The following is a 21,213-nucleotide window of genomic DNA, read 5'->3' on the forward strand; positions in this document are numbered from 1 at the left end:
AGGCGACAGGGGGGACCCGGCCGCCCACGGGCGCAGAGCCGGCCTTGGAGCCCGGGCTCCCCACAGTCCAGGACGAATTCGGCAGCGGCCGTAAGTGCAGGCATAGCGGCCCAGCATTTTCAGCCTGCGCAGCCAGAAAAGCGAAGGGGGCGGGGAGGGGCGTGGAGGGGCGGGGACCGGCCTGCCCAGGGGGCGGTGGTCCCGGAAGGGGCTCGGCGACCCGGGTGGAGCCACAGCAGCGTAAGGCTCCAGACTCAGGGAGCTTTTCTAGGCTGGACTTTGCCTTCAGAAGCAAAAACTGCTAGAGAGGGCGAAGAGCCCCAGGAGAGGAGGGTGCGGCTGCGTCCTGGGGGCCCGGCCTCTCGGCGACCCCAAGGCCTCCCCGCCCCCTCGGCCTCCCCGCCGCCTCCCCAGAGCAGCGGGCAGGCGGGCCGGGCGGGCCGGGCGGGATGTGCGTGCGCTCGCGCTCGCGCAAATACGGCGGAGGAGCTCGGGGCCTTTTCCGAGACGTCGGCCGAGTTGGGCTCAGTCCGGGGCGAGCGCGCGCGCGGCCGGGTCTGCGCTCCTCGCAGGGCGGGCGGGAGGGAGGGCGCCGCGCCCCGGCGGCGACCCCGGCCCGGCCCCACCATGGGCTTCGAGCTGGACCGCTTCGACGGCGACGTGGACCCGGACCTGAAGTGCGCGCTGTGCGGGAAGGTGCTGGAGGACCCGCTGACCACGCCGTGCGGCCACGTCTTCTGCGCAGGCTGCGTGCTGCCCTGGGTGGTGCAGGAGGGGAGCTGCCCCGCGCGCTGCCGCGGCCGCCTGTCGGCCAAGGAGCTCAACCACGTGCTGCCACTCAAGCGTCTCATCCTCAAGCTGGATATCAAGTGCACGCACGCGGCGCGGGGCTGCGGCCGGGTGGTCCAGCTGCAGGCGCTGCCCGCGCACCTGGAGCGCTGCGACTTCGCGCCCGCGCGCTGCCGCCATGCGGGGTGCGCCCAGGTGCTGCCCCGCCGAGACCTGGAGGCGCACATGCGGGACGCGTGCGACGCGAGGCCCGTGGGCCGCTGCCAGGAGGGCTGCGGGCTGCCGCTGACGCGAGGGGAGCTGCGCGCGGGCGGCCACTGCTGTGCGCGGGCCCTGCGGGCGCACAACGGCGCGCTGCAGGCCCGGCTCGCCACGCTGCACAAGGCGCTCAAGAAGGAGGCGCTGCGCGCGGGCAAGCGGGAGAAGTCGCTGGTGGCACAGCTGGCCGCGGCGCAGCTGGAGCTGCAGATGACCGCCCTGCGCTACCAGAAGAAGTTCACGGAGTACAGCGCGCGCCTGGACTCGCTCAGTCGCTGCGTGGCCGCGCCAGCTGGCGGCAAGGTAGGCGCCCGCCCGACCCCTGCCAGGCCCAGGACGCGGGGCACCTCCCTGTCCCAGGGCACTGGGATGCCTTGGGCTCCCTGGGAGCATCCCTGCCCCTCCTCTTTCCTCTGCCTGCCAGCCGGATCGCCAGGAGCTGGGCGCTGAGTCAACCCAAGCTTGGGAACTCTGGTCCCTACAGAGGACCAGGCGCACAGGGTGGCGTAGGCTCCGGCAGCTTCAGGGCCGGGAGAGACAAGAGGAGCCCGCAGCCTGGGGAGAGCCAGACCGGCTTCTAGTTTCACTGCTCAGACCCGCCGGGGTGTCTTGGTGGGAAACCGTGGTCCCTACGTAGTGACACAGAGGAAGATGTTGGCATGTGGGGTGAAGTATGTCCAGGCTTCCCCGGGGCCCAGGGCCAGTCCAGGGTGAGGAAGGAGGAGGCCAGAGAGGCCGCCTCAGGGAGGACAGGCTCGGGCGCGGGTGTGCTGGCAGCAGCTGCTGACCTTGAGCGAGCCGCCCGGACAGGGATGGACAGAGCCGGGCACCGTCTGTGCCTTTCACCCGCGATCCCGGAAGGGATTAAAGGAACGGACACCAAGTGTGCAGTAGTCACTGAGACCGAATCCGGTGAATGTGAGCTGTTTCAGAACCTGGGCGCGTTGCTGACCGGCTGGGTGACCTCGTGACGTGACCCAGTTGCTCCAGTGCCTGTAAATGTGAAGTGGTTGCTATCAGCCCTCAAGGAGAGCCGGCTCTGTGAGGAGGCCCTGACGCTGTGCCTGGGGTGGGGGTGGGGTAGGGGTGGGGGTAAGTGCCCAACTGTGTCTGCCATTACCTTAAGGCCCCAGGCCTCCCTGGTGCTTGCTGGGAGGTGGCGTCTCACACCGTCTGAGGGCGACTTTGCTCTGGGCCCAGCGCTGAGCACTTCTCAGCTGTTTCCCTGTCTGGTTTGTAGATGAAGGAACGGAGGCCCGGGGACAGGCAGTCGTGGGCCTGGGTCCCAGCTGTTAGGTGGGCGGTTGGCTTCTGCACCCACACGTGCCCGTGTCTCCAGCCCAGACTCCTGACCCCTGCCGTGTGGCCGCTGGTTGTAGCCACGGGTGCCGTTGACGGAGTGTGGACTGTGCGCCAGCAACCAGGGCCGCGCTTTCTATGCATCATCTGCTTAGTCCGCTGAGGGGAGCGGGCCGGCTCAGAGAGGTCCCAGAGCCGCGCAGAGTCAGGCAGCAACTCGGGACAGAGCGGGAATCGGGTTCTGCCTCAGCTCAGCCTGGGGACCCACGGGCATGGTGGCCCGTGATTCTCCGTTGTGGGATGGCTGGCCGCATCCCTGCCTCGACCCACGAGATCCTAGTAGCACCAGCCCCCGTGTTTCCACAGCCCAAAATGTCTCCAGATATTGTCCAGTGTTCTCTGGGACGGGGGAGGGGCTGGGGGAGGGGGCGGGGAAATCACCCCCTGAGAACTGGGGCTTCCTGGTTGCAAAGGCCACGTTTTCAGCTACAGGGGGCGGGACTCCCGCCGCTGCCCCTCTGGTTGCCTGTCCATATGGCTCCGAGGAGGAGACATACCTGCCCCCAGGGCCCCAGGCCTGCGCCTGCTTTCCCTCCCGCTGGCCCAGCCCCCTCCTCCCAGTGCACACCAGGCCGCAAGCCTTCCGACCCCCCTCCGCCTGGCCCCCGCCTGCCTGTCAGCTGCAGCCCGAGCAGCTGGCCTCGCTGAGCTCAGGGCAAATATTTACAGCTCGGAGCTCACCGGGGACCGCACAGGCTACAAAGGACTGGAGGGGCCAGGAGTCACCCCAGCGGGGCCCAGCCTGGTCCCAGGCAGGCGCCGGGCCCGGGCGGAGGGGCTCGGGTTCCTGCTGGTCCTGCTGTCCTCCGGCCGCCCTGCGTAGTTTTAAGTGATACTTGTTTATAAATAAGCCCTTCGCCCCCCAGGGTTGGCACGTCATTCATTGTTAGGCGCGTTTATTATTTCTCTTGCCTTTCTGTTTTCTTTCTGGAGTGTTTGGGTAAATTCTCTCGGAATCAAAAATACGGAACTTGGATGAACCCTGGATGCTGGGGAAGCTCTGAGTGGGAGGGCCATCGGGGGCCTTCAGCTGGGGGCCCAGATGTTGCCGGTGGAGTTTACAGAGCAAGTCTCCTGGTGTCGGAGCCCTGACTGTTCCCGGGGTCAGCCGAGCCCCAAGAGTTGGGCGGGGGGGTGCGGGCGGAGAGCTGTGCTGGTTCCTCTCGGGCTCAGCCAGGCCTCCCCCTCCTGGCAGCTCCTCCAGCCCCAGGTGCCCCCTCGGGGCCCTTGCTGCTCCACAGGTTGTGTAAGAACTGGCTTATTGCATTGGGTGAACTCTGCCCCCCCAAAGGCAGGCCGATGTTCCTAGAAGCTCCTGCACCGCAGCGTCGCTTTTTCACGCGTCCTGATGTTGGCATCTGCGGCAGCTGAAGGAGACGGACACGGCCAGGAGGTTTCGGCACCAGCGCTTCGGGGCCTCGCCCTTGTCCCATAAAACGCTCTGGAGTCGTCTGATGTGTCTTTGCAGCCCGAGCGCTCAGGGTTTGTTTGCTGGTGCTGTTCTCAGGTTCGCTTCTCGAACACCCCACGCACGATCGGAATCACCGGGAGAGCTGGTTCAAACAGGTTCCCGTGTCTTACTCCGAGGTTCTGACCCACGAGGGGCGTGGGGTCCGCGTGGGTGACACACCCCGAGCCAGGCGGGCCACCTGTCACGCTTGGTAGCTTCTCAGCTCCAGAGGTTCGGCCCAGTGCGGATAAGCATGCATTGGGCTCCTCTGCGTGGTTCTTATCTCCCCATCGGTCGTCTACACGGCCCTTCCTGAACGCTCTGAGGAACACCGGGGCGAGTTCCGGAACCCAGACGGCCTGCATGACGGGCGGTTAGGCGGCCTCGCTGTAACCGACGTGAAGCCCCGTGCGGGCTGCCACAGCCGTGGCGATGCTGGGCTCGAGCGAGGGAAAGGGCTCGGTTCCCAGCCTCGGTTTCCCTCCCTGACGTACCCACCTGATTCTGAGAACAAGACATTCCACAGCAAAGCATCTTGGGATTTCTGGGCATAACGTTCCCGGAATTGTTAACGTGGGGCTCCTCCTGACCCCTCTGCTCTGCTCCCCCCACACCTTCTGTCCTTAAATCCTGTTGAGTTGATCCCCACACATGCTGTGCCTTGAAGGTGGGCACTGGTCTCAGCCCCATCGGATGCCCGCCTTTGCCCACACCAGGGCCTCCGGACCTCGGCCCTGCGCACTCGTGGCCTGTGTGTCGGGGGTGGGAGTTCAGGGCCCTGAAGGCTGTTGAGCAGCATCCCTGGCCCCTGCTCCCGGCTGAGACGTGAAGGAGGGGAGGCTGGTGACCAGGTGAGGCCACAGGTTGTCGTGGGATGTGTTCGTCCCACGGAATCACAGCCGGGGAGGTCCCCCCGCGTGGCCCCTGCCATCCTGTGAGAGGCCTGTCACCCTGGGCAGCCTGGTCCTTCCTCTGATTTAGGGAAGGAACGCTTCAGGATGGGGAGCTGGGAGGCTACCCTTCAGGCACGGAGCCGCCGTCTGCCGTCCACTGCGTGGGAGCGTGGGAGGCGGTGGCGCCTTGGGCAGGGGCGTTGGTTCCCAGGACGCATGGGCAGACGCCTGGATTTCACCAGGAACGCGGGCGAGCTCCGCCTGAGACCAGGGGTGCACCCTGACGGCAGACTCCGGGGCCAGGGACGCGGATGTTCGGGGATCCGCAGGTTATTTCACTATAACAGCAGGCGAATATGCGTATCTGGCCAGGGAAGCACTGAAACTCTTCATGTGTTTCTCTCACATCACTTCTTTTTTATCTGTTCGGCTTATGGATGACCATTTCGTGTCTGAAAAAGCGATTTCTGTTCCCCGTCCATGTCCCCTGTCCCCGTGTCTCTCTCCCCCTCTCCGCACTGACCTTGGGGACAGATACGAGTCGATAACAGTTCCGTTGACTCTCACCCACTTCGTTGTTTTGTGTTGTTCGTTTTTTTTCTTTTTGTTCATCCTCACCTAGGATATTTTTCCATTGATTTTTAGAGAGAGGGGAAGGGAGAGGGAGAGAAACACCGATGTGAGAGAGACACATCAATTGATTGCCTACCGCATGCACCTTGACCAGGACCAGGGGGAACCTGCAACCCAGGTACAAACCCTTGACTGGAATAGAACTTGGGACCCTCCGGTCCTCAGGCCGACGCTCTATCCACTGAGCCACACCGGCCAGGGCTCTATGAATTCACTTCTGAGCATCATCACCCCAGTGACTCACCCTCAGGCCTGAGCGCTTCCTCTCTGTCCTTCCTCCGAGAATTCTTTCCCTGGAAGGGAGGCGCGTGGCAAGGGGTGGGGCGGGTCCACGCTGCTGACCATTAGGATCCGTTTGAAGGACAGGACACAGACGTCTTGTGTGGGGAGTGAGACCCCGCCTTCTTTGGATGGAATGTCTGGCACCAACGCCGCGCCCCCCGCCCCCCGCCCCCGCCCTGCACATTTTTGCGCTTTCTCGTCAGCGGGCCGCAGACGGAGCCTTGTCCCAGCTGTGCCGTCTCCGGGAGCTTCGCATAATCCGAGGCTGAGGTGTCGCGTCCCCCAGATACACAGACCGACGGTCAGTCAATTACAGTTCTCAGAACCCGCCCGGCAGCCCTCAGCCTGCCCGCGCCGGGCGGCCAATCCCACAACCGCGGGAACCAGGGCCGCCCGTCGTGGGGAGGGAAGAGTCCGCACTGACAGGCGTGGGTGGACTCCGGGGACCGCCACACCCGGAGGAGGTGGCGTGCGTCCAGGCGTCCCAGCTGGGCTTTTTGGAGAGCAGAGACGTAGAAGAGGGTCTTTGCCCATAGAAGGCAGTTTGCGTTCGATAAAAATAAACAGCCGCCACAAGGTGTCTTCTGACAAAGGACATTTGATTTTTCCTTGTTCCCTGTGACTTGTATTCCCCCCACCATTCTTACCCAGTTCGACCGGGAGTTGGAAGCTGGGCAGACTGTGATCGGGGCAGTCTTCACATTGATCGAGTGCAGGGGCCATTGGGATGTTTATAACATCATTCCCGGCCCAGACAAGATTCCACTTAAAAAAAAAAAGTAGCCTGCTCTATTCGGTCAAACATGTAATTCACTCACCCCTCGAGCCTTGGCCAGGCCAGACCACGTGATTTCGCCGGCTTTCTATGGCCCGCGGGCCGGATGTTCCCCACCCCTGCTCTGGGGTGTCATCTTCTTAAGAGAATCACCGTGAGGCCGTGCACGCCGAGCTTCCATTTCTGCTGGCACATCCGGGCGGACCTGATGTGACCGTCCAGCGAGACCCTGCAGGGTTCTGGGGACCCGACTGCCCCTGGGCGGGGTCCTGGCTGGACGCTGGGGTGCTGAGGAGCTGTTAGAGCCTCCTGCCCCTCCCCACAAGGAGACAGTGATGTGGCTGGACCCCAGGATGGCAGGCGTCTTTCTTTTCCACTGACCCCAGGCTCTCCGTGGGAGCTCCTTGCTCCCCTGGGTTCTGGCTCCCGGGGACGACACGTGCCATCGGGGAAGAGAGGTTTGAAACGGATGTTTTCAGTGATGTGGTCGCGCATTCTCCTTTCTGCTGCGTCTCGCGTGACCGCTCAGTTTCCAGCACCGACTCGTTACAAAGCCAGAAATGTAAGGCACGTAAGACAGCACACTCAAATTTCCACGTATTTCTCAGGTTTTCAGCCCTCCACAGAGGCGAGGCTAGACCTGGGCTTCCCGAGTGTTTGTGTTTCTGAGGCAGAAGGATAAGCGGTTTCAGTTTGCGAATCGCCGTTTTGTATTGTTGGACTGTTAGGCTGAAGTTTAGTCTGTTACAGCAGCGGCATCGTTGCCTGTGAACTTGTTGCAGCTCCAATCGGGTACAAAGGTTGCAGCCAAGAGGGGTGCTTCCGTGGGTGCTGGGGGCGGGGGGGGCATTTAAAACCAGTCGATGGGCGTCAGAGGCTCTGCTTCTGCAAGTGCAGCAGGTGGATGGAAACTGGCTTCTCTTTTATATTGAAACTAGAGGCCCGGTGCACGAAATTCGTGCACGGGTATGGTCCCGAGGCCTGGCCTGCAATCAGGGCCATCTTCCCCAGCCGCCCACAGCCGCCCTGCTCCCCACCCGCAGTTTCCTGTTTGCCATTGGGTGATCGGTGCCTGATGGCCGGGGGAAGGGACCGGGAGGTAAGCTGTTCCTGCCCACTCGCCAGCCCTGCCCCTGCTGTGGGTGGCCATCAGGCGATCGGAACCTGCCGGCCGGGGAACGAGACCAAGAGGTGGTCAGTGCGCCTCATAGCGACTGGTCCAGCGGTCGTTCTGCCGTTAGGGTCAATTTGCATATTATCCTTTTGTTATATAGGACTAGAGGCCTGGTGCACAAATTCATGCACGGGTGGGGTCCCTCAGCCTGGCCAGCTATTGGGGCTGATCAGGGCCGAGGGAGGTTATCTGGCGGAGGGAGGGGCCGCGGGAGGTTGGCTGTCGGAGCGCACTGACCACCAGGGGGCAGCTCCTGCGTTGAGTATCTGCCCCTGGTGGTCAGTGCGCGTCATAGCGACTGGTCGACAGGTCATTCCAGTCGTTCCGGTCATTTGGTCGTAACAGTCGCTTAGGCTTTTATATATATGGATACTCCCGTGTTGAGTAAGGGCCCCTGCAGAAATGAGCCTTTTATAGGATGCCTCGTCCTTTCATCAGAAACTGTCTTTTTCTAGTGAGGAATTCTCATTTTTACCAGGTTTTAGTAATTGATGCTTAGGCGTACATAAAACTTTTGAAAATATTTGCAATATTGCTAATAGTCCTGAGAAACAGCCATGGTCACTGAGGACTTTAAGCTTGGAGATAATCCTACACATTGGGGCCCATTCATCTTATGTGTGTGTCTGTTTGTGCCTGTGTGTGTGTGTGTGTGTGTGTGTGTGTGTGTGTGTGTGAGTGATGTGTATGGGAGAGGATCTGTGTGTGTGTGTGTGGGAAAGGGTGTGTGTGTAGAGGGCAATGTGTGTGTGCTTTGTGTGTGGGAGAGGATCTGTGCATGTGTGTGTGTGTGTGTGTGTGTGTGTGTGTGTGTTCTGTGTGTTTGGCTCCTCTGGCACAGCTGTCCGGCCCGTGTGAAGCGGGCTGTGCACAGCATGGGTGATGGAGCCCCGCCCGGAGCCCAGGCCGGGGCAGAGTGGTCAGTCAGAGCCGAGCCCAGGCCACGCAGGTGCTGCATTTATTCCCACAAAGAGCAGGAGGCAACGGTTTGATCAGGAAACCGTAAATATCAGACTAAAGTCTCTTGTGCGATAAGCTGTTAGGGTTTTCAAGAAAGTTTATAATGAAGTGTTTCATATTTTAAAATGCTGCATTTAAATAATCCCGCGTGGAAACAGAAAACGTGAGCAAAGCAATTGCGAGCTTACAGCCGGTACACACCCGTGATGTTGTGCAAACCGGCAACACGTCAGCTGTGTGTCAGCAAGCTCGGGGTAACGCCACACCTGTCAGGCCACAATTCGCATGCGGGCTCATCTGTTCGTGTTCATCGGTCTGTTCCGTGAGCGTTTGCTCGGCAGCCCTGACTTCTCCGTCCCCGGGACAGGCGTCCATGGCCGTGAGACCTGCCGGGCGACTCTGCGTGTTTGTTGTGAGGCTTCGTGTTGACCCGCCCACCTTAAGCCGAGTGCTGTCAGTCACTCCGCGCTGCACCTCCTGTGGTCGCGGGGTCACCTGTGACCACGCCCGCCCTTTCCGTAGATCAGGATTCCTCAGGTTCCCTCGGGCTTGCACCTGACTTTTGTTTTGTTTTAATATTTTTATTGATTTCAGAGAGGAAGGGAGAGTGAGAGAGAGAGAAACATCAATGATGAGAGAGAATCATTGATCAGCTGCCCCCTGCACGCCCCCTACTGGGGCTTGAGCCCACAACCTGGGCATGTGCCCTGACCCGGAATCGAACTGTGACCTCCTGGTTCACAGGTTGCTGCTCAACCACCTGACTTTCCGTGTGGTGTCCCCAACGTCACCCCAGCAGAGAGGACTGTGGTCGGCTGCGCAGGTGCTCAGACAGCCGGGCAGGCTGTGGGTACCGTTCATGACCCAATGGGTGGGGAGCAGACAGGCGATCGTGCTGACGATCGTGCCGGGCGCATCATGGGAAGACGCACCTGCAGACCAGGGGCTGGTGGAAGGCGCTCGCCAGGCGTCTTCCGTGGTCACACCAGGGCCGCAAGGTGTTCGCACCCTCAGCATAGGGCACGGCTCCCGCTTGGCCCAGCAGTTCCCTTGCATATGCTCCCCAGGAGGCTTAGCATGTGTGATGGTCAGCTGGGTGACCCCGAGCCCACGTAGATGGGGCGAGTGCCGGCCCCCCGCTTGAGTTGGTGAGTAATTGTGACCTCCTCTGTTCCCCGCAGGGCGAAGAGACCAAAAGCCTGACCCTGGTCCTGCACCGCGACGCGGGCTCCCTCGGCTTCAACATCATCGGCGGCCGGCCGTGTGCGGTAGGTCCCTCCTTCCCTGGGCGGCCGGGAGAGGGACGGGCCTGGGGAGGGAGGGCGGAGCCTCTGTCGCGTCCTTCGCTCACTCCTGCAGTTGGAGACTTCGTGATTTATGTCTCGTCCCCACACTCGGGGACTCTGTTGGGTTGTCTCCTACGGTGGCATCATCCTGGTACTACGCGGCTTGTCCACGCTGCTCGGATTGGGGGTGACGTCTGCGTGTGGGGCAGTCGAGCTGCCCAGGTGGTGGGGTGCGTGCAGGTGGCACTGAACTGGAGTGTGGGCTCCGCTCCGGGTCATCGCCACGCGTCAGGGATGGGCCCTTGTTGTGGGTCTGTGAGCTTCTGCCCTCTGCCCCCCCGGCCTGGTCCACCCCCTTGTCTGGAGAGAAGGGGTCAAGGTCCCCATCCATCAGGGTAACGGCCAGGGTGTGTCTGCATCGGGCTCCGGGGAGGAGGCGAAGCCGCGGTCAGGGTGTCAGCTCCAGGTGGGGTCACCCGGATGGAGTCATCACTCTCTCGTTTGCCGGCCGTTTCCTCATTTATTTATGAACCGTGCTGTGCACAGAGATGCTGTCTCCCAGCTGGGTTGTTGCATTTACAGAGCACAGACAGATTTAGCATAATTCTCTCTCTCTCTCTCTCTCTCTCTCTCTCTCTCTCTCTCTCTCTCTCTCCTCTCTCTCCTCTCTCTCCCCTCTCCCCTCTCCCCTCTCATCTCTTTTCTTCTTTCTTTTTAATCCTGACCTGAGGATATTTTTCCCATTGGTTTTCAGAGAGAATGGAAGGGAGGGAGGGAGGAGAGAGAGAAACATGGTTCCTAGGACTTCGGATTGAGCATTGGCTTGAACTTGAAGTCACAGCTGCATGAGCCCCTTACAGGAGAGTCGGCCTGTCCTTGGGGCTTTGACACGGGCGCTGACGTCTCCTTTCCGGGTAATGTCTTCTCCCCACTTGGGGCTGTATCGTCGGTGGAGCAGTCAGAACACACACAACATTTACCCGTTAAGTTGGCCGTCTCTCATGGGCCTGGCGTGTGGTGCCCAAACAATGACAATAGAAGCATCAGAGGTGGCTCACCTGAGATCAGGTGACACACGTAATGATAATGAAAATGTTTGAAATGCTGAGGGAGGTACCACGTGTGACACAGACACGCAGCGAGCAGCGCTGTCGGGAAAACAGTGCCGACAGACAAGCTGACGCAGGGTCGCGGCAAACCTTTCGTTTGTCAGAGACACGTTACCTGCGAAGCGCAGAGCATGCGGTTCCCTGGGGAGCAGAAGGGAGCCCCGTGTCCCAGAACCGCGTGGCGTGGAGACGCGTGCCCGCGACTGCACGGCTGTGGGGACACCTTCTCTGTGCGAGCAGGTGAGGGTGGAGTCTGCCCCTCTCCGGGCGAGAGCACACGCAGCCTCTGAGTGAGGGTCTTTGGTTCGTTCTTGTGCTTATCAAAGAGCACGTTTTAGGTTATTTTCTTTTCCTTTAAAAAAGTACTTTAAGCCCGGCCGGCGTGGCTCAGTAGTGGAGTGTCGACCTATGAATCAGTAGGCCACGGTTGATTCCCGTCAAGGGCACATGCCTGGGTTGCGGGCTCAATCCCCAGTAGGGGGCGTGCAGGGGCAGCCGATCCATGATTCTCTCTCGTCATTGATGTTGCTCTCTCTCGCTCCCTCTCCCTTCCTCTCTCTCTAAAATCAATTTTTAAGAAAAGTGATGTAAGTACAACCCAGACTGCATTGTATAGCGTCTTGAATGTCCTCAGTGTATGTGGTCTTTCTGGGAGAGCGCCAGGCTGGCCCCAGAGGAAGATTTGATTCCACGTGCACGAGTCGCCGTAGTGTTTTTCAAAACGTGTCCTGATGAGCAGAAATCGCCCAATAAGACCTACGTGCATTCTGCACCATTGCCTGGAGACCTGGAGGGTCATTGAGAGCCAGCGGAGAGGCCAGGTGGGCAGCAGTGCGCACGCCAGGGCCTGATCTAGGCTGTCCATCATGGGGTCCCTACTGTAGGCCATCCATCACGGGGGCCTGACCTAGGCTGTCCATCATGGGGCCCTGATGTAGGCTGTCTATCACAGGGGGCCCTGATGTAGGCTGTCCATCACAGGGGCCCTGATGTAGGCTGTCCATCTGTCCATCACAGGAGCCCTGATGTAGGCTGTCCATCTGTCCATCACGGGGGCCCTGATGTAGGCTGTCCATCTGTCCATCACGGGGGCCCTGATGTAGGCCGTCCATCTGTCCATCACGGGGGCCCTGATGTAGGCTGTCCATCTGTCCCATCATGGGGCCCTGATGTAGGCTGTCCATCTGTCCATCACAGGGGCCCTGATGTAGGCTGTCCATCTGTCCATCACGGGGGCCCTGATGTAGGCTGTCCATCTGTCCATCACGGGGGCCCTGATGTAGGCTGTCCATCTGTCCATCACGGGGGCCCTGATGTAGGCTGTCCATCATGGGGGCCTGACATAGGCTGTCCATCTGTCCATCACGGGGGCCCTGATGTAGGCTGTCCATCACGGGGGCCTGACATAGGCTGTCCATCTGTCCATCACGGGGGCCCTGATGTAGGCTGTCCATCACGGGGGCCTGACATAGGCTGTCCATCTGTCCATCACGGGGGCCCTGATGTAGGCCGTCCATCATGGGGGCCCTGATGTAGGCCGTCCATCATGGGGGCCCTGATGTAGGCTGCCCATCTGTCCATCATGGGGGCCCTGATGTAGGCTGTCCATCTGTCCATCACAGGGGCCCTGATGTAGGCTATCCATCTGTCCATCACAGGATGCCCTGATGTAGGCTGTCCATCTGTCCATCACAGGATGCCCGGATGTAGGCTGTCCATCTGTCCATCACAGGATGCCCTGATGTAGGCTGTCCATCTGTCCATCACAGGATGCCCGGATGTAGGCTGTCCATCTGTCCATCATGGGGGCCCGGATGTAGGCTGTCCATCTGTCCATCACAGGATGCCCGGATGTAGGCTGTCCATCTGTCCATCATGGGGGCCCGGATGTAGGCTGCCCATCTGTCCATCATGGGAGCCTGGATGTAGGCTGTCCATCTGTCCATCATGGGGGCCCGGATGTAGGCTATCCATCTGTCCATTATGGGGGCCCGGATGTAGGCTGTCCATCATGTGGGCTGCGCTCAGCACGCCCGCAGTGTTCTTTGTGAGTTCTCATCCTGAGGAAGTGGCCGCCGCTCGGAGCATCACCCCCGCCCCTCAGAACCGCAGGCCATGGTCAGGCCCTCCCGACATTTCACCACCCAACCAGGTCCCTCCACCTTGACAACAGCTGGCTTTAAGTGCCTTAGGAGAGGAGCCAAACAGGAGATGCTTTTTAAAAGAAAAATGTAGCTCTCGGGGGTGGACTTGATGGTTGTTTTTTTACTTCTGTTCTCATGGTCTTTTTAAAAAATATATATTTTTATTGATTTCAGAGAGGAAGGGAGAGGGAGAGAGAGAGAAAGAAAAATATCAATGATGAGAGAAAATCATGGATCGTCTGCCTCCTGTACATCCCCCACTGGGGATCAAGCCTGCAACCTGGGCATGTGCCCTGGACCGGGAATCGAACTGTGACCTCCTGGTTCATAGGTCAACGCTCAACCACTGAGCCACGCCGGCCAGGCCTACACGGTCTTGCTTTAACCTAAACTGGTGTTTGCTCTTGCCCCTTCTCTCTGGGTTTTGCTGGGACGTTCAGATGCTCCTAGAGAACAGGGACTCGTGTTGGATGTCGTTTTCTGCCAGAGGAGCCCAAGCCAAAACCCCATCCCATCGCCCTCTTCCTTCCAGCCAAGAAATGCGCAGCCGTTAAAGCAGAGTGAACACAGATCTCTTTCACTCGCTCTGTTGACATCACCTCCGAGGGAGCTGAGGCTTGTCCATAAATCCTTTGTGGTCCACGGAGACGTCCCAGCGTCTCTGGTGGAATGTCCCGCCCCCTGGAATGCTGGTCTTCTGCATCTGTGTGTGTGTTTTAGACGTTTCTCAGTGGGAGACGGTATTGCCCTCAGAGTGCGCGCTCAAACAGTGGCGTGTTCACACTATCCTGGGTTTGAACCTCACCTATGCTACCTTTTAGCTGTGTGACCTTGGGTTAGTTACTTAACCTCTCTGTCCCAGGTTTTCCGTGTAGGGAATGCATGCGAATAGTGCCGCTGGTGGCCGCCGTGTGCGTTACATGGTGGACATGGAGCTCCCGGCCAACCTGGTGCCTGGCCGGTGCTGCCTCAGAGACCCTCACGTACACCTGAGCGTTGCACGTAGGCAGCGACAGGAACCACGGGGCCAGGGCCTAGGTGAGGCGGCTGCAGGAGGCAGAGGCCGTGGAAGCTCAGGCAGGTGACCGTGCAGCAGGCCATGCGGGGTTTGGGGAGGGTGGGGGCGAGGGGGAGCAGGAGGTCAGGGACAGCAGGCCGGCCTGGCACCCACCATCACACTGACCCTTCCCTCCTGGGAGAGTCTGGTAGGATCCGGGGGCAGTTAGAGACCGGCTTTGTCCCGGGGGGTAGGTACTGGGGGGACACTGCTCGTTTAAGGCTGTGACTTGGGTTTGTGTGAGTCACAGTTAGAACTCCGTGTGTCTGAGAGGCCGGGCATTGTGGGCTCCCCCTTAGCTTCGGCTGTGGCACTTGAACAGGTGCCGGAACCACCTCCAGGGTCCTCCCTCCCCTGGGGGAATACAGGGCTTTATGGCTGTTCCAAGAGGAAAAGGTGGTCTTTTCATAGTTATTTTTAAAAAATGTATATTTTTATTGATTTCAGAGAGGAAGGGAGAGGGGGAGAGAGATAGAAACATCAATGATGAGAGAGGATCACTGATCAGCTGCCTCCTGCTCACCCTACACTAGGATGGAGCTTGTGCCCTGACTGGGAGTCGAACCTGGGACCCTTCAGTCTGCAGGCCGATGCCCAACCGCTGAGCCACACCGGCGAGGGCCATCGTTATTTTTAACCAGCGGAGTTCCGAGTTTGCGTGCAGATTGGCAGGGAGGTGGGCCTGCGGAACCGGGCAGGGCGTCTCCGCCGCGCGGGCTGGGCGTCTGTGTGGAGCGGCCTGGGCCCGCTCGGTGTTGTGTCTGGAAGCGACATGTGCTGGGCGTTTCATTTACAAGCCGCTGGCGCTCGGTGCCAGGCTCGGGAGAACCCATCGCGGTGCCGCTCGGGAAGGCGGCCGTGACCGGGCTGAGAGGGCGCGTTTTATGAGCGAGGGGGAGCTCATTGACTTTGAGAAAAGGAAGGCGTGTGGGCAGGGAGCTCGCTCCTGTCCCGGAAAGTTTCCGTCCGGGCGCTGGAAGATCTACAGGGATTTGAGGAGAGGGGGGATCAGAAATTATTGGGGGTGGGGGGGGGTGATGGCTTTTCTGATGCAAACCAGAGCAAAAATAAAACACTGTTGTCACAGTGAGATGATTACACAGGGGAAAGCTATTGAGTATCGCTAAGTTAAGTAAAAGCATTGGTAAAGTAATTTAAAAGCTAGTCGGTATTACCGTAAGCTCTGTGCTGGTGACGATGTGGGAAACGCCTGTCTGGGGGCCCATTCCTGAAACTGTCTGGGGGTAATTGGGCAGAAGTGGCCAAATGTGCGTGCCCTTTGCCCCGACGCGCCCATGGCTGGGGTTTGCCCCACAGCCATACCAGCAAAGCTGTTTGAGAATGCAGGAGGAAGACCCGGCCCGCGTGGCTCAGTTGGAGCGTCGTCCTGTACATCCAAAGGTCTCAGGTTTGATTCCCAGCCTGGGCACATCCCCAGGATGCAGGTTCCATCCCCGGGCGGGGTGTGCACAGGAGGCAACTGATCAATGTTTCTCTCTTGCACTGGTCTCTCTCTCTCTCTCTCTCTCTCTCCCCCTCTCTCCCTTCCTACTTCTAAAAATTCAATAAACATATCCTTGGGAGGATTAAAAAACAATCTTAAAAATGCAGGAGGGAGGTGTTAGCACAGCCTGTCTTTCGCGGCCACACCTGGAGCAGGGCTTATGTCTCCGTGTTGGGTGCTGTTTGGCCCCTGAGGGAGTCAAGCCGACAGTGGGACTGAGGGAAACTCGCCATGGTTTTTAAAGTGACGGCGGCAATGTGGAGAGGGCAGACACAGGCGGAGAGGGGCAGACACAGGCGGAGAGGGGCAGACACGGCAGAGAGGGGCAGACACGGGCGGAGAGGGGCAGACACAGGCGGAGAGGGGCAGACACAGGCGGAGAGGGGCAGACACAGGCGGAGAGGGGCAGACACAGGCGGAGAGGGGCAGACACGGCAGAGAGGGGCAGACACAGGTGGAGAGGGGCAGACACAGGTGGAGAGGGGCAGACACGGAGGAGAGGGCAGACACAGGCGGAGAGGGGCAGACACGGCAGAGAGGGGCAGACACGGGCGGAGAGGGGCAGACACAGGTGGAGAGGGGCAGACACAGGTGGAGAGGGGCAGACACAGGTGGAGAGGGGCAGACACGGAGGAGAGGGGCAGACACAGGTGGAGAGGGGCAGACACGGAGGAGAGGGGCAGACACGGAGGAGAGGGGCAGACACATGGAGAGGGGCAGACACAGGTGGAGAGGGGCAGACACGGAGGAGAGGGGCAGACACGGAGGAGAGGGGCAGACACATGGAGAGGGGCAGACACAGGTGGAGAGGGGCAGACACGGAGGAGAGGGGCAGACACATGGAGAGGGGCAGACACAATGGAGAGGGGCAGACACGGAGGAGAGGGGCAGACACGGAGGAGAGGGGCAGACACATGGAGAGGGGCAGACACGATGGAGAGGGGCAGACACGTGGAGAGGGGCAGACACGTGGAGAGGGGCAGACACGGAGGAGAGGGCAGACACGGAGGAGAGGGGCAGACACGGAGGAGAGGGGCAGACACGTGGAGAGGGGCAGACACGTGGAGAGGGGCAGACACGTGGAGAGGGGCAGACACGTGGAGAGGGGCAGACACGGAGGAGAGGGGCAGACACGTGGAGAGGGGCAGACACGTGGAGAGGGGCAGACACGGAGGAGAGGGGCAGACACGGAGGAGAGGGGCAGACACGGGCGGAGAGGGGCAGACACAGGTGGAGAGGGGCAGACACGTGGAGAGGGGCAGACACGTGGAGAGGGGCAGACACGGAGGAGAGGGGCAGACACGGGCGGAGAGGGGCAGACACAGGTGGAGAGGGGCAGACACGTGGAGAGGGGCAGACACAGGTGGAGAGGGGCAGACACGATGGAGAGGGGCAGACACGTGGAGAGGGGCAGACACAGGTGGAGAGGGGCAGACACGTGGAGAGGGGCAGACACGATGGAGAGGGGCAGACACGTGGAGAGGGGCAGACACAGGTGGAGAGGGGCAGACACGTGGAGAGGGGCAGACACGATGGAGAGGGGCAGACACGGAGGAGAGGGGCAGACACGTGGAGAGGGGCAGACACGGGCGGAGTGGGGCAGACACAGTGGAGAGGGGCAGACACGGGCGGAGAGGGGCAGACACGGGCGGAGAGGGGCAGACACGTGGAGAGGGGCAGACACGGGCGGAGTGGGGCAGACACAGTGGAGAGGGGCAGACACGGGCGGAGAGGGGCAGACACGGGCGGAGAGGGGCAGACACGGGCGGAGAGGGGCAGACAGGGGCGGAGAGGGGCAGACACGTAGGAGAGGGGCAGACACGGAGGAGAGGGGCAGACACGGAGGAGAGGGGCAGACACGTGGAGAGGGGCAGACACGGAGGAGAGGGGCAGACACGGGCGGAGAGGGGCAGACACAGGTGGAGAGGGGCAGACACGTGGAGAGGGGCAGACACAGGTGGAGAGGGGCAGACACGATGGAGAGGGGCAGACACAGGTGGAGAGGGGCAGACACGTGGAGAGGGGCAGACACGTGGAGAGGGGCAGACACGGAGGAGAGGGGCAGACACAGGTGTAGAGGGGCAGACACAGGTGGAGAGGGGCAGACACAATGGAGAGGGGCAGACACGTAGGAGAGGGGCAGACACGTGGAGAGGGGCAGACACGATGGAGAGGGGCAGACACGGAGGAGAGGGGCAGACACGGAGGAGAGGGGCAGACACATGGAGAGGGGCAGACACGATGGAGAGGGGCAGACACATGGAGAGGGGCAGACACGATGGAGAGGGGCAGACAGGGGCGGAGTGGGGCAGACACAGTGGAGAGGGGCAGACACGATGGAGAGGGGCAGACACGGGCGGAGAGGGGCAGACACAGTGGAGAGGGGCAGACACGATGGAGAGGGGCAGACACGGGCGGAGTGGGGCAGACACAGTGGAGAGGGGCAGACACGATGGAGAGGGGCAGACACGGAGGAGAGGGGCAGACACGGAGGAGAGGGGCAGACACATGGAGAGGGGCAGACACGATGGAGAGGGGCAGACACATGGAGAGGGGCAGACACGATGGAGAGGGGCAGACAGGGGCGGAGAGGGGCAGACACAGTGGAGAGGGGCAGACACGATGGAGAGGGGCAGACACGGGCGGAGAGGGGCAGACACAGTGGAGAGGGGCAGACACGATGGAGAGGGGCAGACACGGGCGGAGTGGGGCAGACACAGTGGAGAGGGGCAGACACGATGGAGAGGGGCAGACACGGGCGGAGAGGGGCAGACACGGAGGAGAGGGGCAGACACGGGCGGAGAGGGGCAGACACGGAGGAGAGGGGCAGACACGGGCGGAGAGGGGCAGACAGGGGCGGAGAGGGGCAGACACGGGCGGAGAGGGGCAGACAGGGGCGGAGAGGGGCAGACACGGGCGGAGAGGGGCAGACACGGAGGAGAGGGGCAGACACGGGCGGAGAGGGGCAGACACGGGCGGAGAGGGGCAGACACGGGCGGAGAGGGGCAGACAGGGGCGGAGAGGGGCAGACACGTAGGAGAGGGGCAGACACAGTGGAGAGGGGCAGACACGGGCGGAGAGGGGCAGACACGGGCGGAGAGGGGCAGACACGGGCGGAGAGGGGCAGACAGGGGCGGAGAGGGGCAGACACGTAGGAGAGGGGCAGACACGTAGGAGAGGGGCAGACACGTAGGAGAGGGGCAGACACATGGAGAGGGGCAGACACGGGTGGAGCGGGGCAGACGGGCGGAGAGGGGCAGACACGTGGAGAGGAGAGGTGGCACATGCCTGGTGTGTAGAGGAGTGTGACCGCTGGCCGAGGCCTGGGCTGGAGGTGGCCGGGCTTGTTCTGTACCCTGGGGTGTGGTTTGAACAGTTTTACCATCGTCTGTGTCCCTGTCAGTTTGGAGCAGACACTGGGGGAACAGACCGCGTTCACTGCGCTGCTGCCCCCGGGCGCCTGCGCTCACCGTGTGTGTTTTCACTCCCAGGACCACCAGGATGGCTCGTCCAGCGAAGGAATCTTCGTGTCCAGGATCGTGGACAGCGGGCCGGCGGCCAAGGACGGGGGCCTGCAGATCCACGACCGCATCGTGGAGGTACGTGGGCACGGCCAGCGATTGCCCGGCTGATGCCGCCGCGTCCGCGCCTCGGCCGTGGGGGCCTGGCGGTGGGTGCGCGCGGGCACCGCGTCCAGCTGTGTGGGACGGGGACGTCGGCTGCACGGCGCAGGTCCTGTGTGCGTGACTTACCGAGGAGCCGATCGCGAGTGCTGTGGTCACCGCGCGGTCTTTGCTCGCGGCCGTGCGTGGGTTCTGTGCCGCATGGAGCTCTGCGCGGAAGCCTGGGCGCGCTGCGTGGCGCGGGGTGCCCACGGGACTGTTCACGCCGGCCCCCGGGAACAGCCGTGTCAGCGCGGCGTGGTTCTGCCGTCCCCGGGCTCGCAGCTCGGGCGTTTCCGTGTTCTCTCCCGTGTTTGTCTTCGCCCGCCTGTTGGTTGTAGAGGCTGGCTGTCGGGGACGCGCAGGCGGCTGGTGTTCAGGATGTCACGCCGTCCCCACCTGCCTGCCAGCTTCATGCTTTCCTCGCCGTGGACCAGGCTTGTGCGTTGACGTGGCGGGAGCCTCGCCCCACAGCGCGTGGTGTCCCGGGCGCCCGGCTGCCTGCCAGGGGGTGAACCGCTCGGGCTCCTGGCTCGGGCTCTTGTCGTCAAGTTTGTACGAAGGAGCGTTTTTGCAGGAGTTGTTGACATTGGGTGGCTCTTCCGGAGCATGGACACATGGGCTCCGCTCGTGGGCTCTGCTGGCGGGCGCGTGGACTGTGGCCCACGGTGCTGTGTGGGGCCCACAGAAGCTCGTGCGTTCGAGGGGACACGGGCCAACAGCGCAGCCGCCCGGGTGCTCGTGTTCTGCGCACACGCACACGGCCTCTGGGTTTCTCGGGTGCTTTCCTGGCCCGTGTCCAACGCTTGGGCCAGGCCGGGAGCCGAGCCAGTGGGACACTTGGGGCCGGACGAGCTGGTCTCCCGTCTCCCTCAGGTGCGTCCCCGTGCGAGGCCGTGGCTGGGCGGCTCCTCCTCGGGGAGGGAGCCTGTGCGTCCCACCAGGAGACAGCAGGCGGGGCGGGGGGGGGGGGGGGGGCTCCCTGGCTGTGAGGAGGAGGCCGGGTTTTGTGTCAAGGACACTGTTCGTATCGCCGCAGCCTGTGGCTTTTTGAGGGTTCTTAAACCCGGGGCTCCTCCTGCTGTGATTGGGAGTGCACGTGGGCATGGACTGTCTTGTTCCCGAGAGAGCAGGCGCCTCCGGAGAGTCCTGTTCGGAAAGGTACGAGCAGCTCCCTCCTGTAGCCAAGGGGCCAGGGGGCAGCCCGCTCCCCTCAGCGTGGATTCCAGCCGTGTCCGCACGCACGAGCCCGCAGCCGGGCGCCGTTTTGCAGAACACTGACCATGTCCCATCCCCGAGGGGGGCTCCGTTTCGCTGCCATGCTCGACCCCCACCCCTGACCGTGCCTGATGGGGGTGAAGGGCTCCGTGGAATTGTCCACGAGAGAAGTAACACCTGACCTGGCGCCCTGCCGTCTGACTGTGACATCAGCCGCGGGCCCAGCACTCAGCCAAGAGGTGGGGGCTGGGGGGGCCAGGAACCCGTTGCTGCCAAGCCCCTCTCTGCCCACATGGGGGCATGTGCCCCTCCCGTGCACTCCCTGCTTCCACGGAATTCTGGCTCCACAGGAGCTTTAAGTCTGTGGCTCGCCGTCACCCCTTCGGAGCAAGCACTTGGCAGAGAAGAATAAATCAGGAGTGACGGGGGTCCCCCTGAGATTTTCAAACAAAGATTAGGTTGTAAGGGAGATCTTTGGTGCTTTTCCAAGGACAAGACAGAGCGTGGAGCCCTGGGGAAGGCACACTTCACGTGACGTCACCCGTGGCCGCGAGACACTCATCTGAGACTTGCGGGGCCTGGAGAGCAGTCACCGTGTCTTGTTTCTTTAAATTATAATTTTTACTTTCTGCCCGTTGCTAAGAGGCAGGAGGAGCTGGC

General features: G+C 61.6%; 1 protein-coding gene across 1 annotated transcript in view; it reads left to right on the plus strand.

The window, feature by feature from the left end:
- Positions 1 to 277: 277 nt before the first annotated feature.
- PDZRN3 (PDZ domain containing ring finger 3) overlaps positions 278 to 21,213 on the plus strand; it is a 99,302-nt gene continuing 78,366 nt past the window's right edge. The window contains exons 1-3 of the mRNA XM_079794899.1: positions 278 to 1,350; positions 9,755 to 9,841; positions 19,165 to 19,272. Of these exons, the coding sequence (XP_079651025.1) occupies positions 628 to 1,350; positions 9,755 to 9,841; positions 19,165 to 19,272 (918 nt within the window). The 5' untranslated portion in view covers positions 278 to 627. The remainder of the gene's footprint in view (positions 1,351 to 9,754; positions 9,842 to 19,164; positions 19,273 to 21,213) is intronic.

The sequence above is a fragment of the Cnephaeus nilssonii genome (genome assembly GCF_951640355.1).
Source record: "Cnephaeus nilssonii genome assembly, chromosome: 17".
Classification (NCBI taxonomy): Eukaryota; Metazoa; Chordata; class Mammalia; order Chiroptera; family Vespertilionidae; genus Cnephaeus; species Cnephaeus nilssonii.